At 35.9% G+C, this 24,377-nt stretch overlaps 2 protein-coding genes across 3 annotated transcripts; one reads left to right on the top strand and one right to left on the bottom strand.

Annotated features, from left to right (window-relative positions):
• Positions 1 to 290: 290 nt before the first annotated feature.
• Positions 291 to 7,334, top strand: ints12 (integrator complex subunit 12). 2 transcript variants are annotated; one of them, XM_081360650.1, is made up of 7 exons: positions 291 to 488; positions 1,105 to 1,215; positions 1,298 to 1,456; positions 1,538 to 1,722; positions 3,788 to 3,947; positions 4,201 to 4,353; positions 6,557 to 7,334. In XM_081360650.1, exons 3-7 carry the CDS (start codon positions 1,331 to 1,333, stop codon positions 7,145 to 7,147), a joined length of 1,215 nt encoding a protein of 404 aa, XP_081216776.1. In that variant the 5' UTR covers positions 291 to 488; positions 1,105 to 1,215; positions 1,298 to 1,330; the 3' UTR covers positions 7,148 to 7,334. The 2 variants fall into 2 exon arrangements, with proteins under 2 accessions (XP_081216776.1, XP_081216775.1); XM_081360649.1 differs by lacking the exon at positions 291 to 488 and having other exon boundaries at positions 735 to 1,215.
• A 97-nt stretch (positions 7,335 to 7,431) lies between these two features.
• On the bottom strand, positions 7,432 to 23,867 carry arhgef38 (Rho guanine nucleotide exchange factor (GEF) 38; the record flags this gene model as incomplete). The annotated part of the gene is made up of 15 exons (XM_081360685.1): positions 7,432 to 7,870; positions 10,444 to 10,655; positions 11,899 to 12,100; positions 12,179 to 12,310; positions 13,024 to 13,335; positions 13,841 to 13,963; positions 16,937 to 17,041; positions 17,139 to 17,272; positions 18,391 to 18,590; positions 18,893 to 18,910; positions 19,004 to 19,151; positions 19,686 to 19,803; positions 20,112 to 20,296; positions 23,475 to 23,766; positions 23,859 to 23,867. The coding sequence occupies 15 exons, from the start codon at positions 23,865 to 23,867 to the stop codon at positions 7,688 to 7,690; spliced, it is 2,373 nt and encodes a 790-aa protein (XP_081216811.1). The 3' UTR covers positions 7,432 to 7,687.
• Between the last annotated feature and the right edge of the window lie 510 nt (positions 23,868 to 24,377).

The following is a 24,377-nucleotide window of genomic DNA, read 5'->3' as shown; positions in this document are numbered from 1 at the left end:
CGATCCCATGTCTGTTTGGCTGTTGTTTTTATTTGTTAATAACTGTAACGTTATATACAGTGCTATTCATAAATCATTTGGAAGTTGATATCTTTTGTGTGGGGTGTTGTGGCTGAATATGATAGTTGAAACGCATCGCTTATATCGGTATGTTTTAAAAGAAACACAAAGCGTCATAAGAGAGAAATAGGAGACTAGACGAGAAGACTGCAAATATCACTATTAAATAAATCGTCCAATAGGGGGCACTTGACGGCTCAGAAAGCAGGATACTCGAGTGAGGCACACTCGAGACATTCAGATCTGAGGAGTTGTTTGTCTTGTTAGAGAAATTTCTACTCTGACGTATACTAATTTAACTCAGTTAATTCCAAGGAATATTGTCTGATCCCCTCATGAGTTCCGTACACGTAATTCTCTCTCTCTCTCTCTCGCTCTCTCTCTCTCTCTTTTTTGTGTGTGTATAAATAATCCCAGTCTAGTAAACGGTAAGGAAAGTAACAACTATCATGTGACAAAACCGTGCACGTGTTGCTTCAGCATTTATGTGGACAATAATTTTGTCAGTTATAAGTTTCTAAATATTGTCTTGACTTGAATTCAAAATACTGAGGAAATATGTTTATTAGAAAAAAGAAGAACTGAAAATTGATCCATCTGACCAATTAGAGACAACAGTCTTGCTGCTAAGCCCCTCCCATTTCAGTTTCCGTGTTTTATCAAGCGCTTTCTACTCGTTCTATTTCTATTAAGTATAGGTAGGCAGTCGGACCATTTCAATCAGCAAATTACTCATTGTAAACTTAATTAATCAGTGCTAAGAATAATATTTTCTACTGTTTATAAAACGTGTTTTAGACAAAAGCTGGAAGACGTTAATCTCGAGTCAATCGGTTCTGGTTGCTTAGTTTATCTTTAAAATACGAGAGATTGTACGAGACAGAAATGCGGGTTATCTAATGTTATTCGTGTATAACGTTAACGTTACACCACATTAATTTCCATAGGAAGAGGGCTGATTCGTTGCCTTATGTAAAGTCTTATAATAACTGCTAAGCAATGGCTGGAACAGTAAGTCTAGAGCTTGACCCCATCTTTCTGAAGGGACTGGGGTACCTTCACTCCAAGAGCAAAGACTCAGCAGAGAAACTTAAGGCCCTGCTGGATGAGTCTTTAGCCAGGGGCAGTGACTCCATCTATAGGACATCACTGAAGGTGATCAAATCACAAATGTATTTTTATGTTTGGAATTTAATTATTAGATGTTTTAAGTTGTGTCTCATTTTCCATTCATTAGGAAGCCGAAGTAAGCAAAGTGTCATTACCAAAAATGACCAAACAAGACTCCAAATCCTCCTCCAGTTCATCATCATCATCATCCATCACCAGCAGCAGCAGTAAATCCAGTAGCTCAGAGAAGACCAAAAAAGAGAGCGAGAAAAGATCTTTGGAAAAGGTTTTTTGCACTATTGTTTATTGTTGTAAATATGATATAACTTGAAAAGCTCAGCCTAATAAAAGATCATATGATATTTAGATTAGGGTTGATCCTGGAGAAGGAGCGGAGCCACCTAAAAAACCTCGTGTGGAAAAGCAGGACAGTCATCCCTCTCCGATTGCTTTTCAAACCAAGGACATTCCCATCCCAGATTTCACAGACATTGATGAAACCAACGCTGATGACTTTGCCATGGAAATGGGTCTTGCTTGTGTGGTTTGTCGGTGAGTAATGGAGAATATCACACCGGCCTAAACTAAGGCCTGGTTACCAGAGGGTTACTGGTTTGGACCCCACAAGGATCATGATTTATCACCATTGTGACACGGATGCCTGGTTTCACAGACAAGGTTTTAAGCTAGTCCCAGACTAAAATGCATGTTTGAGCTGTTTTAACTGAAAGCATCTTGCACTGATATATCTTCAAATATGTCAGTGCCATTGTTTTGTGTCAAGATGCACACCAGTAATGTTTTTTCTAAGGCACGTTTAAAAAAAAAAGCTACTTAAGTTAAAGTAAGTAAAGTCTTACTTTAACTAAGGCCTAATCCTGGCTTAATCTAAGACCTGTCTGTGAAACCGGGTCTTAAACTAGCTACTCCTGCTTAACTGAGCCTGTAAAGTCATTTTGGATAAAAGATGTTAAATGACCACTTACTTTCTTACTATAAATAAATGCATTTCAAAATAAGTACAAAAAAATTAACTAAAACCAAAACCAAACGGCAACCTGCCTGTCTCTCTTTTGAAACAAACACGGAAGTGACTTAAACTGCAATTCATCGACTGGTCGCTAGAGGCTGGATGCAAAATAGAGTCAATCCCATATAAATGCCCAACTTCACAGCAGAAAGAAATGTGTTTACAGCCTGGTGCAAAAAGTGGTTTTGGTCTATATAGCTAAATTTGCCCTTCATGAAAACTGTGAGGGGGTGAATTCTTTTATAACTCATCCTTTTAAATTATATTAAGCCCTAAAGTTCTGTCTAATTAAGGGCATGGCCACTTGAGTGACAAGTGAATTGCCGCTGCTATCACTACTAGCCTTTTGTCTGCTGTCTGTTAGCGTCACGTGTCCTCAGCTAATCCTGCCTTTTTGCCCATTTTCGTTTATCTGGGAGTGATGCATGGTGACGTGCTACCAAGATGGCCACGGCCGGGTCCGCCTGCTTTGGGCTTCAAAAATGCTCTTCAGAAAAATACGGGTGACTTCACGGACACTACGTCCATATTTTTCAGTCTATGACCAAAACTGAAATAAAAAGTACAAAATTACTGAAACTTACCCTACAATTAAAATGAAAGCTGAAAATACAAAAATAAAAGCTAATTCAAAATTATAATAAATACTATAATAGTATATAAAAAAATATATAGAAAAGTGTATCAATATTAAATAATATTAGTATTGTTTTAGTTTTGACATTGCCTTTTCAGTATATTTGATAAACCTTTTTGGAAATGTATTTGTCTCATGTCACTGTTGATGAGCCATGTACAGTCATGTGAAAAAGAAAGAAATTATTTGGTTTTATGTATCACAGGACATAATAAAGAAATCATCTGGTCCTTGGCAGGTCTCAAAATTAGGTAAATACAACCCCAGATGAACAACAACACATGACATTTCACACAGTGTCTTCGTTTATTTAACAAAAACTAGGCCATAATGTGTGACAAACTAAGTACACACTTACTGCATCCATAGGAATTAAGAGGGTAAGTAACTAGTTGTCAGACGCTGCTTATCAGATGTCTTTGATTAATTGATCATCAGCAAGCGTGATCACCTCTATAAAAGCAGAAGTTTTGGCAGTTTGCTGCTCTAGAGCATTCAGATGTGTGTTAACACAATGCCAATGAGGAAAGACATCAGCAATGATCCAAACAATTTTAAGTCCATCATTCTACAGCGAGGAAGATTCATTATTCACAACGATGGGAGAGACTGATAAAGTCATATAGAAAATTATTACTTCTATTAAAATTATTACTTCTATAGTTATTGCTGCTAAAGGAGGTTCTACAGGCTATTAAATCATAGACTGAACTTAGTTTGTCACACTTAATGTCTCCATTTTGGCTTTATTTTTGTTAAATAAATAATGACATGATATAATGGCATGTGTTGTTCATCTGAGGTTGTATTTACTTAATTTTAATACCTGATGTTTTTTGGGTTTTTTTTATACTCTGCCCTGATATGTAATACCATAGAATTCAAAAGGGTGTACTTTCTTTTTCACATGACTGTATGTGTGAAATTAATCCAGCTTTCTTTCCTCTCAGGCAAATGACGGTCACTTCTGGCAATCAACTAGTGGAGTGTCAAGAGTGTCATAATCTGTATCATCAGGAGTGTCACAAACCTCAAGTTACTGACAAGGATGTCAATGACCCACGGCTAGTGTGGTACTGTGCTCGATGCACCAGGCAAATGAAACGAATGGTGAGAATTGCATGACAATAAGAAATTTTATATAATACACTGAAAAACTTTGGTGTAGAAATTTTTTTCACTCAGAAATTGCTAATAAATTTCACAAAGAAACCGCAAGTAATATTGAATTAACATGACATTTTGAAGTAGAAAGACTGAAGTAGTATTTTCTTGTAAAACATGCTCCAATAATATTTGTCGAAAAATATTTTTTTACAGTGTAGTAGGAACACTCAATATGATGGTTTTTTTAATGTCTCAGGCCCAAAAGACTCAGAAGCCTCCACAGAAACCAGCTCCTGCTTTGGCAACAGCTGTACCTATGCTGAAAGATCCACTAGTGAAGAAAGCTGAACTAAAGCCTAAACCTGAAACGACTGGTTCATTCCAGGCCTTTAAGAGAACAGAGGTGAAGGTGAGTGTATTCACACAAGTAGAGATTATAGACCAGGGGTCTCAAACTCAAAAGTACCTGTGTCAATTGAACAGTTAAAGGGTTAGTTCACCAAAAAATGAAAAGAATTGTCATTGTTTACTCACCCTCATGTCATTCCAACCCTGTAAGACTTTCATTCATCTATTTTAAATTAAATCTGAGAGCTTTCTGTCCCTCCGTTGACAGCTACGCAACTACCAATTTGTTGCTTCAAAAAGTTCATAAAGAGATCGTAAAACGAATCTGTATGAATTAAGCTGCTTAGTCCGAATCTTGATCTTAAAGACACTTGAACGCTTTATATGATGAACAGATTGAATTTAGACTTTTTTTTATTTTTTTTATAACATTTCTCAGCGAACATAAATGCTCAACCTGCGTAACACACAAGAATGAACCTCATTGGTTCTCACACACTGAGCAAACATGCTTGAGCTTCTGTTTACATCAACTGATGTGCGAGTTGAATGTTTATATGTGAATAAAAGCCTAAAAATAAATCTGTTCATCATATAAAGCGATCGTGTCTCTTCAGAAAATTTGGACCAAACTGCTCAATTCATATGGATTTGTTTTATGATCTCTTTATGCACTTTTTGTAGCATCGAAGTAGTAGTTACCAGAACTGTCAATGGAAGGACAGAAATCTCTCAGATATCATTAAAATATTATTTGTGTTTCGAAGATGAACGAAAGTTTTACATGTTTGGAACGACATGAGGGTGAGTAAATGGTGACAGAATTTTCATTTTTGGGTGAACTATCCCTTTAAAGTCTAAGAAAAATCACAAGCTGGCTTTAATGTAATGGTCAGTAATTATCTTAAAGCAACAACATGGAACTTTTCCTCTGCGGTCGCCCTACAGGTTGGAAGCGGAATTGTCCATTACCGCTGTCGTAAAATGATTTACGGTTACTGTATATGAAGCATGCAGGGTTTTTTCATATGGGCAATGATAATATTATTAATCTTCCTCCTTTCATAATTTATAGCCTACATGTTTAGTAGACTAAACATTTTAAACTCAAACATTTGCGATTTGCATGTCGATTGCAATGCTCAAATCTGAACGAGAATGATAGCGATAGAATCCTAACCATCTAAAACTAGCATGTTAGTGTTTACTACCAGATTTATAATTCGCTCATCTATAGCTGATTCATGAAGATAAATGGAGGACCAGATAGTTTCCGTAGCCAGGCAGACAACAGATTAGAAAACCTAAAGATAGTATGCAAGCAATTTACTTACTAGTTCAACAGCATGACGGCCAAGTCAGCATCGGTCTGGTAACTCTCCTCCTCCATAAGCTCACGCCAGCGAGCAAACGCTCGACCAATATTGATCCTCGTCCTGCCTTTCAGTTTATCACTCTCCTTTTTCCTCTTCCGACTCTACTCCGACAAAACCTTGGACTTCTTACGTTTCGCTGCTGCTTCAGCCATGACGAAAACAGACGCACGAAAACAAACGCGCTGGTTGGCCTGTCACGGCCGAATTTGAGGGCGAAGTGACGTATGCCGTAAAGCAGTCGAATTTTGTAGTTCTTTTTGAGCGCTGGTTACTACCCGCACCCCGAAGTTACATAGTGCCAGTAAAAGCGATACAGACCCCGTCAGGCTCTGGCCGACGTCTCATTCAACCTATTGTAAGTCGATGTACTATCACAAGGGTCTTGGAAATATATTATGAAGGTTGAAAAGCTACATGTTGTTACTTTAATATAAAAGAGCTAAAATAAAATACTGGAAAAAATCTACTGTCCCAAATTGCACTCTATACACTGACTATACTTTGCACTCTACCATAATACATGAACTTTATAAGGTTATTTTGTTATCCAACATCGATAGGCCATTGATAGGTCTGACAGCCCCTCACCCTCCAGTATGTAAGGACAGATGTGCATGGAGTATCTAACATTGCACTGTGTTTTGTTTTTTTTATGTTAATTAAGTGTATCAGTCAGGTATTTGATGTGCACCTTTTCTTTTTGGAATCTCTTCTTTGTGAAAACATCTAGTTTTATTTATATACTGTGAGAAAGGCATGAGATCAAAAATAGATCAGTACGCCAATGTATGATGTCCGTTATGAAGTCTCATTAAGTACTTTTTTTTTTTTTCTTCTTCTTCTTCTTCTTCTTCTTCTTCTTTTTCTTCTTCTTCTTCTTCTGTCCAGGCGCCTGCGGCATCAGGAAACGCCTCCGGCAGTAGCTCATCTTTACCCCAAGGCCTTACAGGATGGGCTGCCTTTACCAAGACCTCAAATGTTGGACCTTCCAGTACCAAATTGAGCACCAGTCAGCCAGGTAGCAGTAAATCAACCCCACCTCCCTCAGGCTCTAAACCTGTGGGGCTCTCTGCACTGGCCAATGTTAAGCCAGGTCTGGCTAATAAACCTTCAGGAGGCAGCGGTGGTGGAAGTGGTAATGGGAACAATGGCTCCAGCACGGTACCTATGAAACCACCCCCTCCACTCACACTTGGCAAGCAGGTTTTGAGCCGTTCAGCCAGTGGAGATAGCTTGGGAAAAATGACTGTGACTGGATCTTTGTCACCTGGGGCAGCACCCTCTAGCAGCCTGGGAGGCAATGGAGGGGGCAACGGGGGCAATAGTGGTGGCAGTAGCGGCAACAACAATAACAACAGCAGTGGAACAAAAGCCTCAGCTGATGGCAAGGCGCCCACTTCCCAGGAGTCTCAGCTCAATGCTATGAAACGCCTGCAGATGGTGAAAAAGAAAGCAGCACAGAAGAAACTGAAGAAATGAGTAGGACGAAGCCAGGCTATTATGTTAAACAGCAAGTCAAATCCGGTTTTTCAAATCATATACTTGAATGTTACTGGTCTTTCTGAAGCGGTTTGGTTTGAAGATGTACCTCATTCTTTCAAAACCATTCACGTTATTGAAAACAAGCTGCTCATTTTAATGTGTTTAATAAATAACACCTTTTTTTAAGAAAAATGTAATCTTGTAATTTTTAACCTTTTTACAATTACTTAAATACTTATTTTAATGAACGACAACCCACAAAAAAACAGACAAGGTCATTTGCATGATTATAAATAATTTAATAATCACATTAGATGTATATTAATATAACTAAATACAAATAGTTAAAATATATATTTTTTCTAATTAGCAACATGTTGTCCATAACATTTTTTTATATAGTTCAAGTAAACACTGTTGGTAGCATCATGTAGTGCAAAAATATTTGTGCGGGATTGGCCTTCATTAAGCAATTAATTTATAATTCATATTTTTCTTCCTTTAAATAAAAATATTAATAGACATTAAAAAATAGTTTCAGGCATATGACATCTTTCCAAGGTAGTTTGCTGGAACGTAGCCACGTTGTCCATTAGATTCAGCGAGCCACCAGTCTTTGTTACCACCGAGGTCTGAAAACTTAAGAATACGAACATGCTGGTACTCCTGAAGCGTGAGCTCTTGTTCACAGCGCGCCTGGAATGCATAAACTGCATAGAACTGCAGAAAAAAGAGAAGTAAAATTAGTGTCTTGTTGTTATTCTCTTTATATCATTCAGCTTGACAACAACACAGTCTCAAAACAGGAAAGCTGAACTTTAGAGATCAGATGTCATTTTACTTTTAAACCACAAAAAAAACACTTTATTGCAACATAACAGTACAGTATCTGAAAATCAGTTTATCTAATTTGAAATGATTTGTCCTTCTAGAGCAGTGATCTCAAACTCAATTCCTGGAGGGCCACAGCTCTGCACAGTTTTGCTCCAACCCTAATCAAACACACCTGATCCAGCTAATCAAGGTCTTCAGGATTACTAGAAACTTCCTTGCAGTTTTTAAACTCGATTGACCCCATTCACTCAAGTCATCTATTTATCTTATTCAAAAGAAAAAAAAAACATTTTCATAATCTTTCATCAAAATGACTAACTTTTCTGCCTCCTGAAAAATTATTTTTCTTCTAATGTTATAGCCAAGGTCATGTTGGACAAATGCAAAACAAAATATTAATATGATATTAAGTGGTGATTAAGTAGTATCTTAGCCTAACATACTTCAACCCATCACAAGACAAATCCTCACATTATTTAGGTCGCATTTACACTGCAGGTCTTGATGCCCAATTTCGATTTGTTGACTATTTCAGTTTTTTTTGTTTGTTTGTTTTTTGACGACCAGCTTACGTCATCTTTTAAAAAAGACCCATATCCGATATCTGCATTTCCACTATACACTTGGCGAAACAACCAAAGGTAGACGTATTGACCCGGAAAAGTTTGGACCGAAAAGAAAGTAAAAATGGCGCGATTTGCTGTGGATGCAGATGAAATGATAATTCAAGCATAAGCTTTTATTATCTTTAAAGGTCAACAAAACATTGGGTTGAGCCTTCGTCCTCCATTACACCATTGAAAAGAGTCATGTGATCACGGTTGGTGTCCACCTGAGTTGACGTTATTCGCCAGCGTTGCTTTTTCAATGACATATGACTCGCATTGAAAGGAATATCTGATCTATCCGCTTACATGGCAGACGCAAATGCATGTTTCCGGTTCATTTCAGATTTTCTCGTGGGTCATATCCGATCTGTACCACATGGGAGGAAAAAATCGGAATTGGTTCACTTGAACCATATAATGTAAATGTGGCCTTAGTGAACAATATTATTTTTCACTTGATACACATCACAGTAAAGTAGTCAGAATGCCATTTCATGTTGTCTTTACTGCTTGACATAAAGCAAAATCCATTGAAGTCCTCCAGGTAGTATTACAAATTTTCAATTATACTTGAAACACCACTTTACACAACAGTTAATTATGGTCCTCTTTAATTTGATTGGCTTTACAGTTGGGCTCTCCACTTGTCCGTTTGTGGCATTCCACACAGGCTGTCACTGACCCATTCTGCAGGTCACATCGTTTCGCCAGTAAATGACTGTCTTTGTATCTTATGAGTGAGTAATTGAATCAATGACTGATTATTCAAAAAACATTGATTGATTCAGGAAGGAAACACCACTATGTTTTGCTCAGAGGCATGCAATGGTTGTTGCTGTTTGATATAGTTTTGAACTATTACCATTGGTGGAGCAAAAATGGACAAAGTATCTGGAACATTGTGTCTAAAATGTTAGTTTTTCCGTAAGTTTCCTTGTTTATTGACCTATTGTTTACAAGCAATCAAAATAATAATTGTTCTGTTCTATGCTGTTGTTGCTCTGAACTCAGACTTCCCACCCACAAAATAAAATTTAAAAACCAAAAATAAAGTTAGAGTAATTAAATTTGGGTAATTTAACTCTTTATGCTGTTCAGGGTGTTGTGTTCTCAGGTGATACAATACGCCAGGCAACGAGGCACCTGTTTTTGTGAATTTTCATTGCGACTATCTTAATTTTTTTGTCATGGTAAAGTGCGTTCACACAGCTGACATGTTTACCTTTTGTGTGCTCGAAATAGACACTGACACATGAAAACGTGTCATCAGAGAAACCTGTTAACTGTCATTGTACATTTGGCGCACTTTTTTAATTGCCTTTTTTCCTCATCACATATTTTAGAAATCAATAAATTAAGTATCATCTGAAAGTTTAAACATTCAAAGTTCATCCTGTGAAAACAGTTTTGAAATTAGACATAAAACCTTTTAGCCTTTCAATTTGTATGATATAAACATCATCACAACTTGGTTAGATATATGGCTTTGATTTTCTAGCAAAATGATATTGTAAAATGTACATTTTGATTTACAGTAAACTTAAACTATTATAACTTTTTTACACTTTCATTTTTTGAAGCTGCTTTTACTTTTGCAATAATTTGTCTTCTTTAAAAAAGTCTAACCTTAGGTTTGTAAATCAAATCATTCTCCAATTACAACCATCTGAGTTCAGATATGCTTTAGATAAACATTATTTTTTTGCTGTTTCGGGTGAATATTTTCAGTTGGCAAAATTTCAGTGCATCACTAGTACTGATATTTGGAACAAAGGCACACTTGCATGTGTGAAATTGATTAAATATCCTTTAAGTCTTGTGTACCACACACACACTTTCCATGTTTCTTACATATTGGTCCTCAGAGTGGTCCGGCTCGTCCTGTGGTCCAGACTGAGGGGACATACTGTCTGAAGTGCTGTTCGGACTGAAGCTCCTCATACTACTGCTCCTGCTGCCTGAGACAAACAAACTCAGATTGTCAAAGTCATCTGGCCTTTCAGTCACCTCTCGCTGGGGGTTGTAGGCTTTCAGGAATGAGGAGTACACATAGCCTTGCGTACCTAAACACACACACACACACACACACACACAAAGACAAAGAGAAATGTCATTATCAACAGCAGGATCCTGGTTAACCTAATAGGAGCAAAATAATGGCAGCTTTGTATGACCACATGAGTGAACGTGATCTCAGACAGATCAGTTTCAGACCTCAAACTAATTGAGTTGTCTGAAGGATCATGGATTACACTTTTCACATTCTTTTTTAATAATACAATTCAAATATCATAGCATAACATTATTATTATTATTATTATTATTTTTTTTTTTTTGTGATATTTAAAGATTTCAAGTAAATATTTCAAGGGCTTTATTGGCTGAACTCTTTTTTTTTTCTACTTCCAGTCAGTTTTTTATTCCCCAATGACCTGAAACTCCTTTCAATAGTTGATAACAGACATGTTGATCACCTGACATAACAAGAATGCTGGTCCTGTTGTGAAGCAACAGTCTCTGTGGAGTTAATGAGAGGCTAGTTTATAGACGTGACGAAAGAAAATCCTTATGGGATTTCATTACTCTCTGCTGTAAGGTTATGAAGTTCAACAGCAGATAGATAGGATGCATACAAAATTTCCACCAGCCTTATTAATGCTTTATTTAATGGTGTCTACTGTAAATATCATTGTGATTACAAGTATAAACTCTCATGTGAATTAGTAGCGTAAGCGTGAGCAAACGTTCAAAAAACTGGTTACACTTTAAAATAAAATAAAATTTTAACATTTGTTAATGCATTAGGGTATGTTAATGTTAGGTTAATGTTAATTTATACATATTGTACATTGTTAATTCATATTCATTCATAATATATTTGTTAATGTTTATTTTTACAACTTGATACAATACAATGTTAAAATGTAATAATTTATGTAGAAATGAACATTAGCTTAAGACAAATGAAAACTATAAAAGTACATTTTAATTTAATGACAGCTACTGCATCAACAAATGTTAACATGTATATCCCTATTGTAAAGTGAATGTGAATGTAATGTAATGTTCAATGTAATGTTCAATGTGTTTTTTCCCTGGGTTCTTTGAAAAAGAGAATATTTAAAACAACTAAATTTATCTGAATAGTTTTTTTTTTAACACCGTAAATGTATTTACTGTTACTTTTGATGTGTCTTCGCTGAATATATTAAAAAACTTTCCTCTTATACGCTGTGCATTATTGTACATCTTTTTTTTTTCTGAAAATAAATGAAAGTGTATTTGAACACAAGTAAACAAACTTACTCCCAGTGTGTACCAGCCAGCGGCTGCTGCTGCCCATTGGGTCTTTGTCTTCCAGCAGGGCCACTAGCTCCCCCTCCAGCAGGCTGATGTCTTTTTCCTGACAGGCATTGCAATTACGCTTGAGCTGATAGAGCCGATCCACTGCATACTCTTCCAGGAGCCAGGCTCTGTGCTCCTCGGTCTGTCTGAGGATCTCTGGGGCCTGACGAGAATTTTACACTCAACTGAGACCTTAATAGCAATATGGGTTTACCCAAATTTATCATTTGTAATCATATACCATTTTCTTGTCCCGTTTCTCAAAGCTCACTTTGCGCTCCATCAGCTTTTGGGAATTTTCTTTGAAGAATCCAAGGTTGTTCAGCTCCTCCATGATAGAATTTTGGACTTCACTAAAGTTCGACAAGGGAACCTGGATGGAATGACCAATGCAATGATTAAAATGCATAACAGAATTTTGGACATACTGTAGATCAGTGATTCTTAACCAGGGGGCATCAAGAAACTTCCACGGGTGCCCTAATAAATGTATATTATCATAATCTTAATTAAAATGCTAAAAACACAAACTAACAATCTAAATAACACTAACTTTTTTTATTATTATTAAAACAGAAGTCCCAGAGGTACATATCAGACTATGTGAGCCTTTGAATATTTTCTTGTACAAACTTGGATTTAAAAAAGTTGAGAACCATCGTTGTAGATGAAACAACCACTGTAATGGTTAAAATGTTATATTACACATAGTCTTTTGAATATGCTTTATATTTATCTCCATTATTACTGTTTTACAGAAAGTAACTGTAACAAATTATCATGTAGCCTACTGAACTTGAATTTTCAAATTTTGAATGCGTAAAGATCCTTTATGCTTAGAATATAACAGGCTAATGGTTTTGGATAACACAAAGGTTGTAGGTTTGAATCCAACCTTGGACCACAGAAGTAACCTGATATGTTGTAAAATTCACATTTTGCCTTTGACCAAGACAATTAAAACTGGGGTTTCCAATGTGAAAAAGGGCTCTGTCACTTTCTCTACATTTCAAAATAATTTGGGGATTTTTTTTTTTTTAAATCATTATTTTTTGTATCATTTATTTTCTGCCTGCTTTAACTCACCGGTAGCTGGTGGACAGGCGGTTGGGCTGCATCCATCAGCTTTCTAATTAATTTCACTACACAAATCAAGCAGTTGGTGAGGATGGTCCTGACAGCTCGGTTGAAGCATTGCAGCTCATCCAGCAGCTGGGCATTGAGGGCCTCGTAATCTCGTTTGGCCAGGCCCTGTTCCTCTTTGGAGGATCGGGAATCCAACTGGCTGCAGTAGTCCAACAGTTTATCGTAGCGCTTCTGTATCAGCTTCTGTGGTGATGCAAACATTCCCAGCAGGCTGGAGAGAGGAGCCAGAACTAGACGCTCCATATGCTCTTTCTGAGGAACACAAACCATACAAATTTTTAAGATGCTATTTGCAGCAGATGCAGACATTTAATAGGTTTACAGCCCTTACAGACTAAATGCTTTGATTGAAAAGGAAGCATAATGACACAATTGTGTGTATGAAATGTGAAAAATTAAGGGAATACTATAGTGAATCTCACTTAGCCAAAATATTAGAGTGTCGCAATCTGTATGATGGCTTTGAGCTCATATTGTGCATTATTGTACTTCCTGTTGCTTATATGTCATTTTTAAAGAGAAACTTAGCTCACTTAAAATTATCATCCATGACTGTTTGAGAAAGTTTGAGAATGTTTCACAGTGCAGTTGCTGACAAGAACTGAGGGGAAATTTGACTCCATAGTTTATGCAAATATGTCTTTTTTGTGTGTGTGTGTGTGTGTGTGTGTGTGTGTGTGTGTGTGTGTGTGTGTGTGTGTGTGTGTGTGTGTGTGTGTGTGTGTGTGTGTGTGTGTGTGTGAGGGGAAACACTTACAAATTGTTTGTATGGGTCATTGCCATTCCTCTTTTGCTGAAAGCCATTGGTGTCTATTTTGTCTGGATCCTTCATTATAGTTTCTAGGTCCTGTGCATTTTGAACAGCAATGGATATCATCTCCTACAGTAAAGAGAAATATAAAAACAGGACATTGTACCGATCAACATTTCTATAATTCAATTAATTCAGGACCCAGATCTATATATGAAGACTTCAGATGCAAAAGCCTCTAAGTGCCATCTGAAATTTTCTTCTAAAATGATAATTTTTTTCAAGCTCATATGTATAAGTTCAGTAATTTCACTTTAATGACAATTAATAGGTCATTTTCATTGCCATTAAAGTGAAATAACTGAACATAAACATACAAGCTTGATAAAAATGATCATTCTAGAAGAAAATTTCAGATGGCACTTAGAGGCTTTTGCATATATAAATATAAATATAATATTTAGAACACATTATTTAAAAGTTTGAGTGCTTTCAATTAATAGAAATGCAACCAAATTTACAGTAGAATGGGGCTAGGCCTTTTGGATGGGTGTTTTTCTTCTTCTAAATAAACCCTCAGTAACCAGCACTATCTCAGTACTTTCCTATGCTGCAAAAATTGTCCTGAACCAGGCAGCCATTTAAGATTGGTTTTGAAATGTTATGATTTAGCTGATTTATATAGAACGAATTTAGTCATTTATATTTTTATGAGACTTTATCACATAGGTTACATATTCTTTATTTTATTATTATAATTTTTTTTGTCAATTAAATTAACAGTTTGTAGGAACTGTTAAATAAATACAAGGATGGTATTTTAGGTACAAAATGCCCCCTATAAAAGACTTTCTGAGGCAGAAATGAAAACACCACCCAAAACATTGTTAGATTTTCACAGGAGGAAGATGGACAATACCTAGTGCAGCAGATTTTTTTCAACAAGTATGTGTTGACACTGACTGCTCTAATCACAATGGAAATTAATTTGTGAAATATTTCTGTACTAACAGTGAGGTTGGAAATGTGCATTGCACTGTTCTAAAGCAAAATAAAACAACAATACTTGAAATGTTATAAAGAGATGTTTAAGGCAAGACACCTGGGCCCGTATCCCTAAAGATTCTGAGAATCCTCTAAGAGAGCTCCTAACTTAACCTAGCTTAGAAGTGATTCCAAAACATTTTCAGTGAACTCTGAGCAAGGAATGGATGGAAAATCCTATCTTAGTGAGGAGGTGTGGTTGACCCCGTTGCTAGGTATGAGTCATCATTTCAAAAGCCGTGATTGGTTGATCCTACAAGTTTGATGAAAATGAACTTTTGGTGATAATGAGCAAAGGATGTACCCTCAAATCAATAAACATCTTATGCAGACTGTAATTGTAAATGATATTTCACATTCAAGAAAATATCTGGAAAATGAATAGTAAGCTGTAGGGGTTATAGCCTAACATTAGAATCTAAAATATGTGAAAACTTAAGCTCATTACACCCTGTTCAAATAATGATTCGTGTCTTATTTGCTCATATTAATATCCTAGCTGGCATATTTTGTACTTTCACTCCCATATGGACCCCATTGAAAACAAGATGGCCTATCTCAAGGGGCTGTCCTTAATGAAGTAGAAATTGCAACGTTATAACACAGTGTGATCTTAAGGAGGGTAACACGGCTCAGCTTTTATCAATGTCTGTGATTGCTGGCTGGTCTATTTATGAAGGCTTGTTAACAAATATCCTACAAATACATTTTGTGCAGCTGCTTAGGGGAACTCCTAAGCCACTAAAAGTCCTCTTCCCTGCTCTTAGCAGATCTCGCCTTAGGAGCCCTTTTAAGCGCTAGGAATCTTGAGGAATAGCTTTTATATTAACTGGGATTTTCGTGTCACTTTTAGGGGAAACTCTAAGAAAACGTCATGACTCTGAGAATTTTCTTAGAATTTGGCCACTAGGAGCCACTTTTTGTACAAAAATTCTTTAGGGATACGGGCCCAGGTGAATAAGCTAAAAAAAAACCTAATAGATATCACTCATATTTCCCCAGGTGATAAATCAATGTAGCTACATTAAGACAGTTCTGTCATGACAACTCTCGGAGAGACTGGCATGGTAATGGTAGTGGATATGACAATGTTAATGTATTTAGTCTTGGCGGAATAGATCTGCTATGCTATGACTTGCTACTGCCAATACATTCACAAACACTGCTGTGAGCATGTAAGACATGCTGCTGCTGCACATGTAACATACATGAAATAACCCCACGTAGCAGATCTATTCAGGTGGAGCTGGGGAAGGTGGAGAGTTTCTGAACACTGCAGACTGCTAACAGCAACACTGGTATTTGTTTGCATGTTGAGCTATGTAGATGACGATGTGATCGCTACCAAATGAGTTAAGGACTTATCAGCCTACCCAACCTAGAGTTTCATGCCAGAACTTGGTATTATTACATTGTTATCATTAAGTTCTTAAAATGTTGTGTTGTTTAAACAAGCAAATGATGCATTATCTAACTAAATATGCACTAGTTTGCATACATTTCCAGAGGAGTTAATTTGAACATTGGATGAAGCCAGGTTCAAAATTCTGGTTTCATTTTGTTGGAATAATAGAGTTAAAGGTTTTTGCAGAGGTTTTGGATATCAATTTTTATCTCTCCATAAATTAGAAAATACTGTCAACAGCCAGTGTTTCAGGAATAAAATGTTCTAAAAATATTCCTAAAAACTTGTATATGAACAAACCCCATCTGTTAAAACTATAGAATAAATATATGGATAAAACTTTTTTGATGTATGTAAGATAATTTTGGTGTATGTAAGGGCTACTGAAGAGGGGATTTCTGGCTCAGTGCATGAGAAAAAAAAAAACTCATTACAAAAAGCCTTTAAATATATTTTCTTTTAAATCTACAGATGCAAATATATAAATTGTGTAAAAATAAACACTTAAATCTGTATTTGGATGTTTTCTTTCCACTAGTCTGTTATGGAAGCAAAATATTTACAAATGTATGGAAATACTATTTCCTAAAGTGTCTTTCCTTAATTGCATCTATTTATGTATAACTAAAACTATGTCACATGTTTCTTCATACCTGAGTATAGAGCAAGTAACAGCTGATGTTTTTCACTAGCTGTCTCACAGCTTTCTCAAGGCAACGGAAAAGTTTTTCCTCCTTGTCAAACGCTTCATCTCTCACCTGTGGAGAAGAGAAAAGCGGCAACAATACACACAGACTGCCTTTACAGAGGCCTGAGTAAAAACATGGTTATTTTTGCCTCGTTTGGTTAAAGTACCTGTGGCTCAACGCCAGTGAGCATCTTAAAATAGCTTGTCAGGCGGTCAGATTTCTTCCTGATAGAATGAATGTTGAACTTGTTGAGTTTAACCCTCAGAGAGGTTTCATCGTCACTCCTCTTGTACTTCAGCACTGAAACAACACAAGTGTCATATTTGCAAACTTTAATACTTACAAAGCAAACAACAACAAAAATCTTTTATACGTGAGTTTTATAGACATGCATGGTTGCTTTAACCCAAAATACTTTCTGAACCATGTTTGCACTATCCTCCTGGGACCCAGGAATAGACTGTAGTGGACATTATATTTTAGTGAATTTCTCTGACACCATACATGTCACATGTTACAACCTGGGTGTCCTGTAAAGAGCACATTCAGGGCTTTTGTCACCAAATGTTTGGAGGTTTCACCATGAAAACAACTTCTCCTTGGTCTTTAAAAATGTCTGACATTAATTTAGTGATCAAATGTAGCACTCCTATGGAATTATGATAATATGTTGTAATTATAATTTAAATCGGACTACTTTTCAAATTGCATTTCATAAACCAACATCTCAGGAAAACGTTATGGGGTTTCAAAAAAAAAAAAAAGACTTTGATTTCATAGATGTCCACTGTAGAGGACATCAGGACTTAAATCATGTTTATCAGGCATTTTGGGAGACACAACAAGTGAATATGGAAATAAATTATACGTCAGTATTCCAATGAAATATTAGATATTATTATTAAAATGTTGCTAATTATTACTCCAATTATTATACTTCTTTTTTCATTAAATGTTGCTCCAAGAACACATTAATGTGCAAATTAGATACAGTGTATAGATACATTGCATTGAATGGGAATATTAATTTATGGCCATTTTACCCACATATTGCATAAAGTAAAATGGTGTATCAATTCATTCCGTTTATCTTTCATAACATAGTTGAGAATCATCTTTATACAAATTTTGGTTAAAAAAAATAAAAATCCTGAAACCCTAAAATTTATTGGTGATTGAAAAAAACAACAACTGAGTCCTGGTGTCCACTACAGAGGACATAGCATAACAAATGAAAAGAATAGAATTTAGCCTTTTTTTTTTTTTTTTTTTTTTTTTTACCATTTGTTTCTTATGCTCTAAACAATGTGATGACATGAAAAAATAAATGTTTTCTGGGTTGCAACTTGACAACTTGCAACCTAAAACCGTGTAGGCCTATTTGATATAGTTATTATAAGATCCTGTGCATGTCTCACCTATGTCTTTCCTCCTCTTAAACTCATTAATGTTGACGTTAATGATCTTCACAGTGGTCAGAGCTTCCTGTAAGGGCCTGTTGTCAGGGTGGTCCATGGGTGTGGCATTCCACAGTTCAGCCAACAGCAGCGGGTATTTCATAACACGCTGCACTGGTTTAATGATCAGAGAGCCCATGTCAAGCAAATTGGGCTTCCCTCTAAAAAATAACATTGAATGAAGAACAACTATTCAGATTTGGTGAACTCCACTTTGTTCACTATATACAATCTGTATAAATGACTTTTATGATGTTTTTGTAGCTCAACTGAGCATGAGGCACAACAACAAAGCCACAGTTTCGAGTAATGCATAGCTTGAATTATAAGTTGCATTGAGAACTAAGCTGTCTATTAACATGTCTATAAAGTATAACATTCATGTTTATAATTATAAAATGTCAGAATTTTCACTACTGTATATTATTTCTCACGGAGTTTAAATCAAAAATGGCATACTCACTCCAGGTCATATATTTTCCTGTGAGAGAAGAGACAATAAGTCATTATTGTACACATTAGAGCCAAAGGCCTAGGCTTATATCTAAGAGATACATGCAGTTAACATCTTTACTTGAGTGTTGATATACATCTTCTAAAATGCTGCTGAATGTCCTCCTGTGCTTCATAAGACTTGAGTGAAGCATTAGCCTCGTCGTGATGATAGCAGTAAATTTTGTATACCTCCTCCATGACAGCTTTGGCATGGATAAAAACTTCTCCTAAAAAAATATTTGATTATAAATTATATGATCAATAAGTTATGTTTTTACATATGCAACATATGTTTTTACATTGCTTTAACTCATCAAAATAAGTTTAGCAATTTTCAACTTTTTTTTCAAGTCTGTTTAATGTAATTTAAGTTGAAATGACTTAAACAGCCAAGTTGATTGTATTTACATTTTTGAGGCAGCAACTTTTTTAATGTTTAGAAATCTATAAAAGTGTAATTAAGTCACACTATAGGATAATGTTTTACATTTATGAAAAGGTTTCAAAATATATATTCCTAAAACTATACAATAGTTTAAAAATTATTTAACTGTTTTTTATTTGTTGTATATTAACATTCATTTTATTGGGTTTATTAAGTTCATTAATCTTTAGTTTAATAATAACCACTAAATGAATCCTAATTTGTAATGTCAGTAGTTACGTAACATAGGCTACCATTAATTATAGCCAATGTTTTTGTTTGTTATTTTAATGCTTGTAAGTCGAATGTTTCTATTTCAAATGTATTTCAAAATTACCTATGAGTTGTGTTTCAGGGTCAGGGTCAGCTATGGCATCTTGTAGCCTTTGGAGCAGATCAGCAGAGACAACACACACAGACTCAATGTTGGTGAACAGTCGATCCACATCCACCACCTATAACAAACCCATCAGACCCCAAAATCATGCATCAAACAAAATGTTAATAAAGAAATAGCAAGTTTAGTAGATGCTTAACAGAAATGCACTTCACATCGGAATCTTTTTTGCAGTATTTAGTGATAACATAAAACCTTTATATACCTCTATGGTGATTATGTGATGACATTACAAATCTAAAGGTGTTCTAAATCTGCAGTTACAAGATTGTAACGGCCCAGCCGGTTTGTACAGTACTTTAGGTTGCTCTTGATCATGTTTAAAAAAGACTGAGAGAATACATCTCTATGGGACTGTGAACATGCCTGGGCTGCTCTGAGAGGAAGCAGAACCTCGCTTATGCAGAGCTCCAAGTCCTTCTGATAATCTCCCTCTGTCCTAACCAGCTCCTCAATGACCTTTGACCTTTTTATCATCTTCCTGTGGCGGATTTCTTCTGGATCCATGGCTGGGGATGTGGCTAAAGAGATATCATGTGGGGACATTTTCTCTGATGTGAGGACAAAGAAAAAGAAAAAGAGATGAATTACGCAGTTCAGATTGTACATACATTATAAAAAAAATCCTGTTAATCTATTGGTAAAAAACACACCTGTGTTTGCCAGAAATTCACAGTAAAAAATAAATAAAAAATACTAAGATGTAAACAATTCTGACTTTATTTCTCACAATTGTGAGTATATATCTCGAGTTTTTATCTCGCAATTCTGACTTTTTTGTGTGCAATTGAGTTTATATCTCACAATTCTGACTTAATAACACGCAATTGCGAGTTATGCCAGAATAGCAAGATATAAGAGTTTATATCTCGTAATTCTGACTAATATCTGACTTTATAATTTTAATTCTGACTTGTTTCCTCAGAATTGCGAGATTTAAACTGCAGTTGCGTGTTATAAAGACAGAATTGCAAGGTTATATAATGCAATTGTGAGAAAATGATGGGTATATTATATGATGGGTATTATGGGATTAAAAAATTTCTCTGTAATAAAAACTGACCTGAAAACTGACCTAGAGTGTTATTTTATAAAAGTAATTGAATTGAATTTTTGAATAATTACATGCAATTAAGCAGTGCAATTCTTATATTGAATTATGAATCATCAAAACAGAATACATTAGCTTACTAAATAAAACTAAATATTAGGTATTGCTGCAAGCAATATGAAAGTTAAACAAAGCAAGTATGTAGGCCTACTCATGGGAAGTGAGATGATTCTTTGTTTCCTGGTCACCTACATTTGACACTTCCTCCTTACAGAAAGAGACAGAGAGGCTACAGGCAAAGGTGGGGCCAGGTGTCACATTACTTTTTGGCACAGTGATGCAATGCTGAAAAGGCCTTTTATTTCTTTTAGTGCCTGCACATCTCAATCATACAGATTTGGTGTTTAAAATGACTAATACTGTAATTAGACCACATTTTAATATTTTTAGATGTAAATAATGAAATTACTACAATAATGTGAGGAATTAAACCCCTTGCATTAAACATGTCTAAATGATCCAATCATAAATTTCACGCTTATGAATTATAAATCAGCTTTAATTACCCAGGAAACAAAACTTATTAGACTTATTATGTGTGAAAAAATAAGCAGTGGGCAGATATGATTCGAGGAGCAAGTCTTAGACAAAGAGTTAGGTTATGACAATAGAGGAGTTGTGTTTCACTCATTTCACTCACACAGAATCATATAACTAATCTCTGCCCTACAAATCACCAGAACATGTATGTCTTGATGCAGAATAAATTAAAACATGACAGCAATCTTACAGTGAATTCAAGATTCCTCATAGGAAATGTTTAATCAGTACTACATTATTCTCTTGTGAACCTGCATTTTGACTGGCTGAGCAATTTAGACTGGCAAAAGGTCCTCATGAAAAGAAAACACAAAGACTTTTCAATGATGGCCGGCTAATGGAAACCTGTGCCACGCTGAACAGATCACATTTCTGCAGGAAAACATTACCTGACTGAACTCAAGCTTGGAGATGTGCTTTGAGCTCACTGTGAGTGTTGATTTAGCTCCAGTGTCTTTGTATAGCATCAATAATTATCTGCCTATTTCGTTTTAATTATTTGAAAGCCTCAAGCAAGACTCCCATCCTACCTTCTCCGCTTGGTTTGATTCAGTAACACAAAGTAAACATACAGGATCCAAACATACCTCTTGTACACATGCACACACAAGTGGAACCTGCCCTGCAAGTGCCCATTAAGAGCTTGTATCTCATATGATCAAGTGTTTGCTTTGGACATTTTCCTTTTTCTTTTGGGTAAGACATGAAAATATCATATTTCAAACACATTTATACAGTCATACTGATGTGCTAAAACAACATTCTTGTTTTAGTAAATTCATTGTTTCATTATGAAGCATGATAAGTGATCCAGAACACTCAGTTTTATGAGCATTTCCTGTTCAGGGATCAACATTTCCTCAATGATGTCATCATATTTGACTTTAATTGTGCCATATGACATACAGCTGGCTGTCAATGACATACTTTGCAATATAAACATACTATATGGCTAAACATGTGTGAACTGAAGTGTCTCAAATTTAAAAAATAAAATTATAAAATGGACTACCTCGCTATGTTGGAACTATATGAAGGTATATTAATAACTAAAAGAAGTTCATTTAACAACTAATTTCTAGAACTGAAAGGTTTTAAAAATTATAAGTCTCATTGCTAATGCTTTACACATACAAGAAGAAACTAAAACTGCTGACTAGTTGCAAGCGTTTCAGTCATGAGCTGTTTAAGTGAAATTCAAAATGGTTTGTTTGCTTTTTACAGATGATTTGTGAAGTCTCAGAATTCTCCTTGACATGATTTGAATGTATGACAACACATTTTGTTTATATAAGGGCTATTAAATGAAAACTAAGAAGCTTGTATGACAATGTCCTTATAGCTGTGAGATGTCCTCAATGTCATGACTTGGCAGCCCTGAAAGGCTTCATTCCCTGCTCAGTGGAGGCTGTTAAACTAGTTTTTCTGTCAGCTGATGTCATTCTCAAGTTAAGATTATGATGATATTCACATATCATCACAACCAGACTGTGACATGACATTCACAAGAAAATGAATGAATGAATTACTTCATATTTATTATAATATATTCTACTCATCAAGTTAAATGCTCTAATAATGCAAAAAGAGTGCAATGCGGAATAAACCAAATAAAAATGAGTAGATAGCAACTTCCTGATAAAGTAAACAGCGTAGGCACTGTGGCTGAGCTTGTTTACGACTGTTCCACAACCATGTTCAGCACTGTGGCCGAGGTTCAGTTTGCATATGTGACATCAGTCCAGTGGGAATAGATCTCTCTCTGTAATGTTACAACGCAACAGGTGCTAAGCATCAGCACACACATGCCCTCTTTTTTCTATTTTTTTAACTTCACTCTGCACAAAGATCTAATGGAATTTGAGATGGGAGGCTTTAAAAGAGTATAATTGGTATAAAATCAAGTCAATGCTAACCTGCTGCTCTGCAGGATGTCTAAACCGTGTTGATGTGAGCCTAACAACGGTCTTTCTAAGGTTATCAAGGCTTTACTATAATCTAATGTTTAACCATTATAAAGTCACAACTTCATTCAAATAGCTGAAAAGAATTCTATCCAGTTTGTGAGGAAAAATTACCTTTAAGTTTAGCACTATACTCTGTCTTGTCAGAATAGCTCCTTCTCACCAAGGTTGCGATGCTGATGTCACCTTTGGAAGAGTCATCTTCCACAATAGTATCTGTCTTCCTCCTTTCCAGGTATCTTACGAAAAGTCTGTTTCTCCTTTTAATTCCTTTGTCCTTCTCTTTTCTCTCCACCTTTTCATTCTCTCTGTCATTCCCACTGGCCTGGTTGGGATCCATGTTGACCCCTTTCTGCTCCCTCTTGCTTGGCTGTCTGGAGTAGAGGTGGTGAAAGAGAGGGAGAGTCTGGGAAGAGGAACAGGTGCAGTGTTGCTTCTATTGCTGTGTACACTAACTCCATGCAGGTAAACCCTCCCCCTCTTCTGTTTCCGCCATACCTGTCTCATGAGAGCTGTAGCCACACCTCCTTCACTTCTCTCTTTTCAAAAAAGACAATCATGAAGCTAGAGATTCTGGTCTTTTCAGAGTCTGGTCTCCCTTAAGGCAAAGATAGATGGCACAAAATGTTTCACACAGTGTAATATCTTGCTGAGTGACTTGAATTTGCATACCTGTTGGACATGTGGAATATGACAAATGAGAGCAACAGACCACCAGCCAGCCAAGACACAAGCAATAGGTATCTATGTGAGACGCTTTACAATAGACTTCTGGAAATATTGTTTCGGATGAGTGCAGATAGTTAATATTAAACAAGAAGGAGGGTCTGATGACTTAACTTTGAAGGCCATGACAAAGGTCGACATATCAAACAGGCCTGTAAAGTTTTCGATTTGTGTCAACATTTACAAAGCATTACGTCAATGCTGGTGTATATATAAACATTAAGACCAAATGCGTAAACCCTGTGAAATGTCATGTGACAGAATATATGGGCTTTTAAATAAGACTTTTGT

This window comes from Scardinius erythrophthalmus (assembly GCF_964197995.2).
Source record: "Scardinius erythrophthalmus genome assembly, chromosome: 3".
Classification (NCBI taxonomy): domain Eukaryota; kingdom Metazoa; phylum Chordata; class Actinopteri; order Cypriniformes; family Leuciscidae; genus Scardinius; species Scardinius erythrophthalmus.
This window is presented reverse-complemented; position numbering and strand designations above follow the sequence as displayed.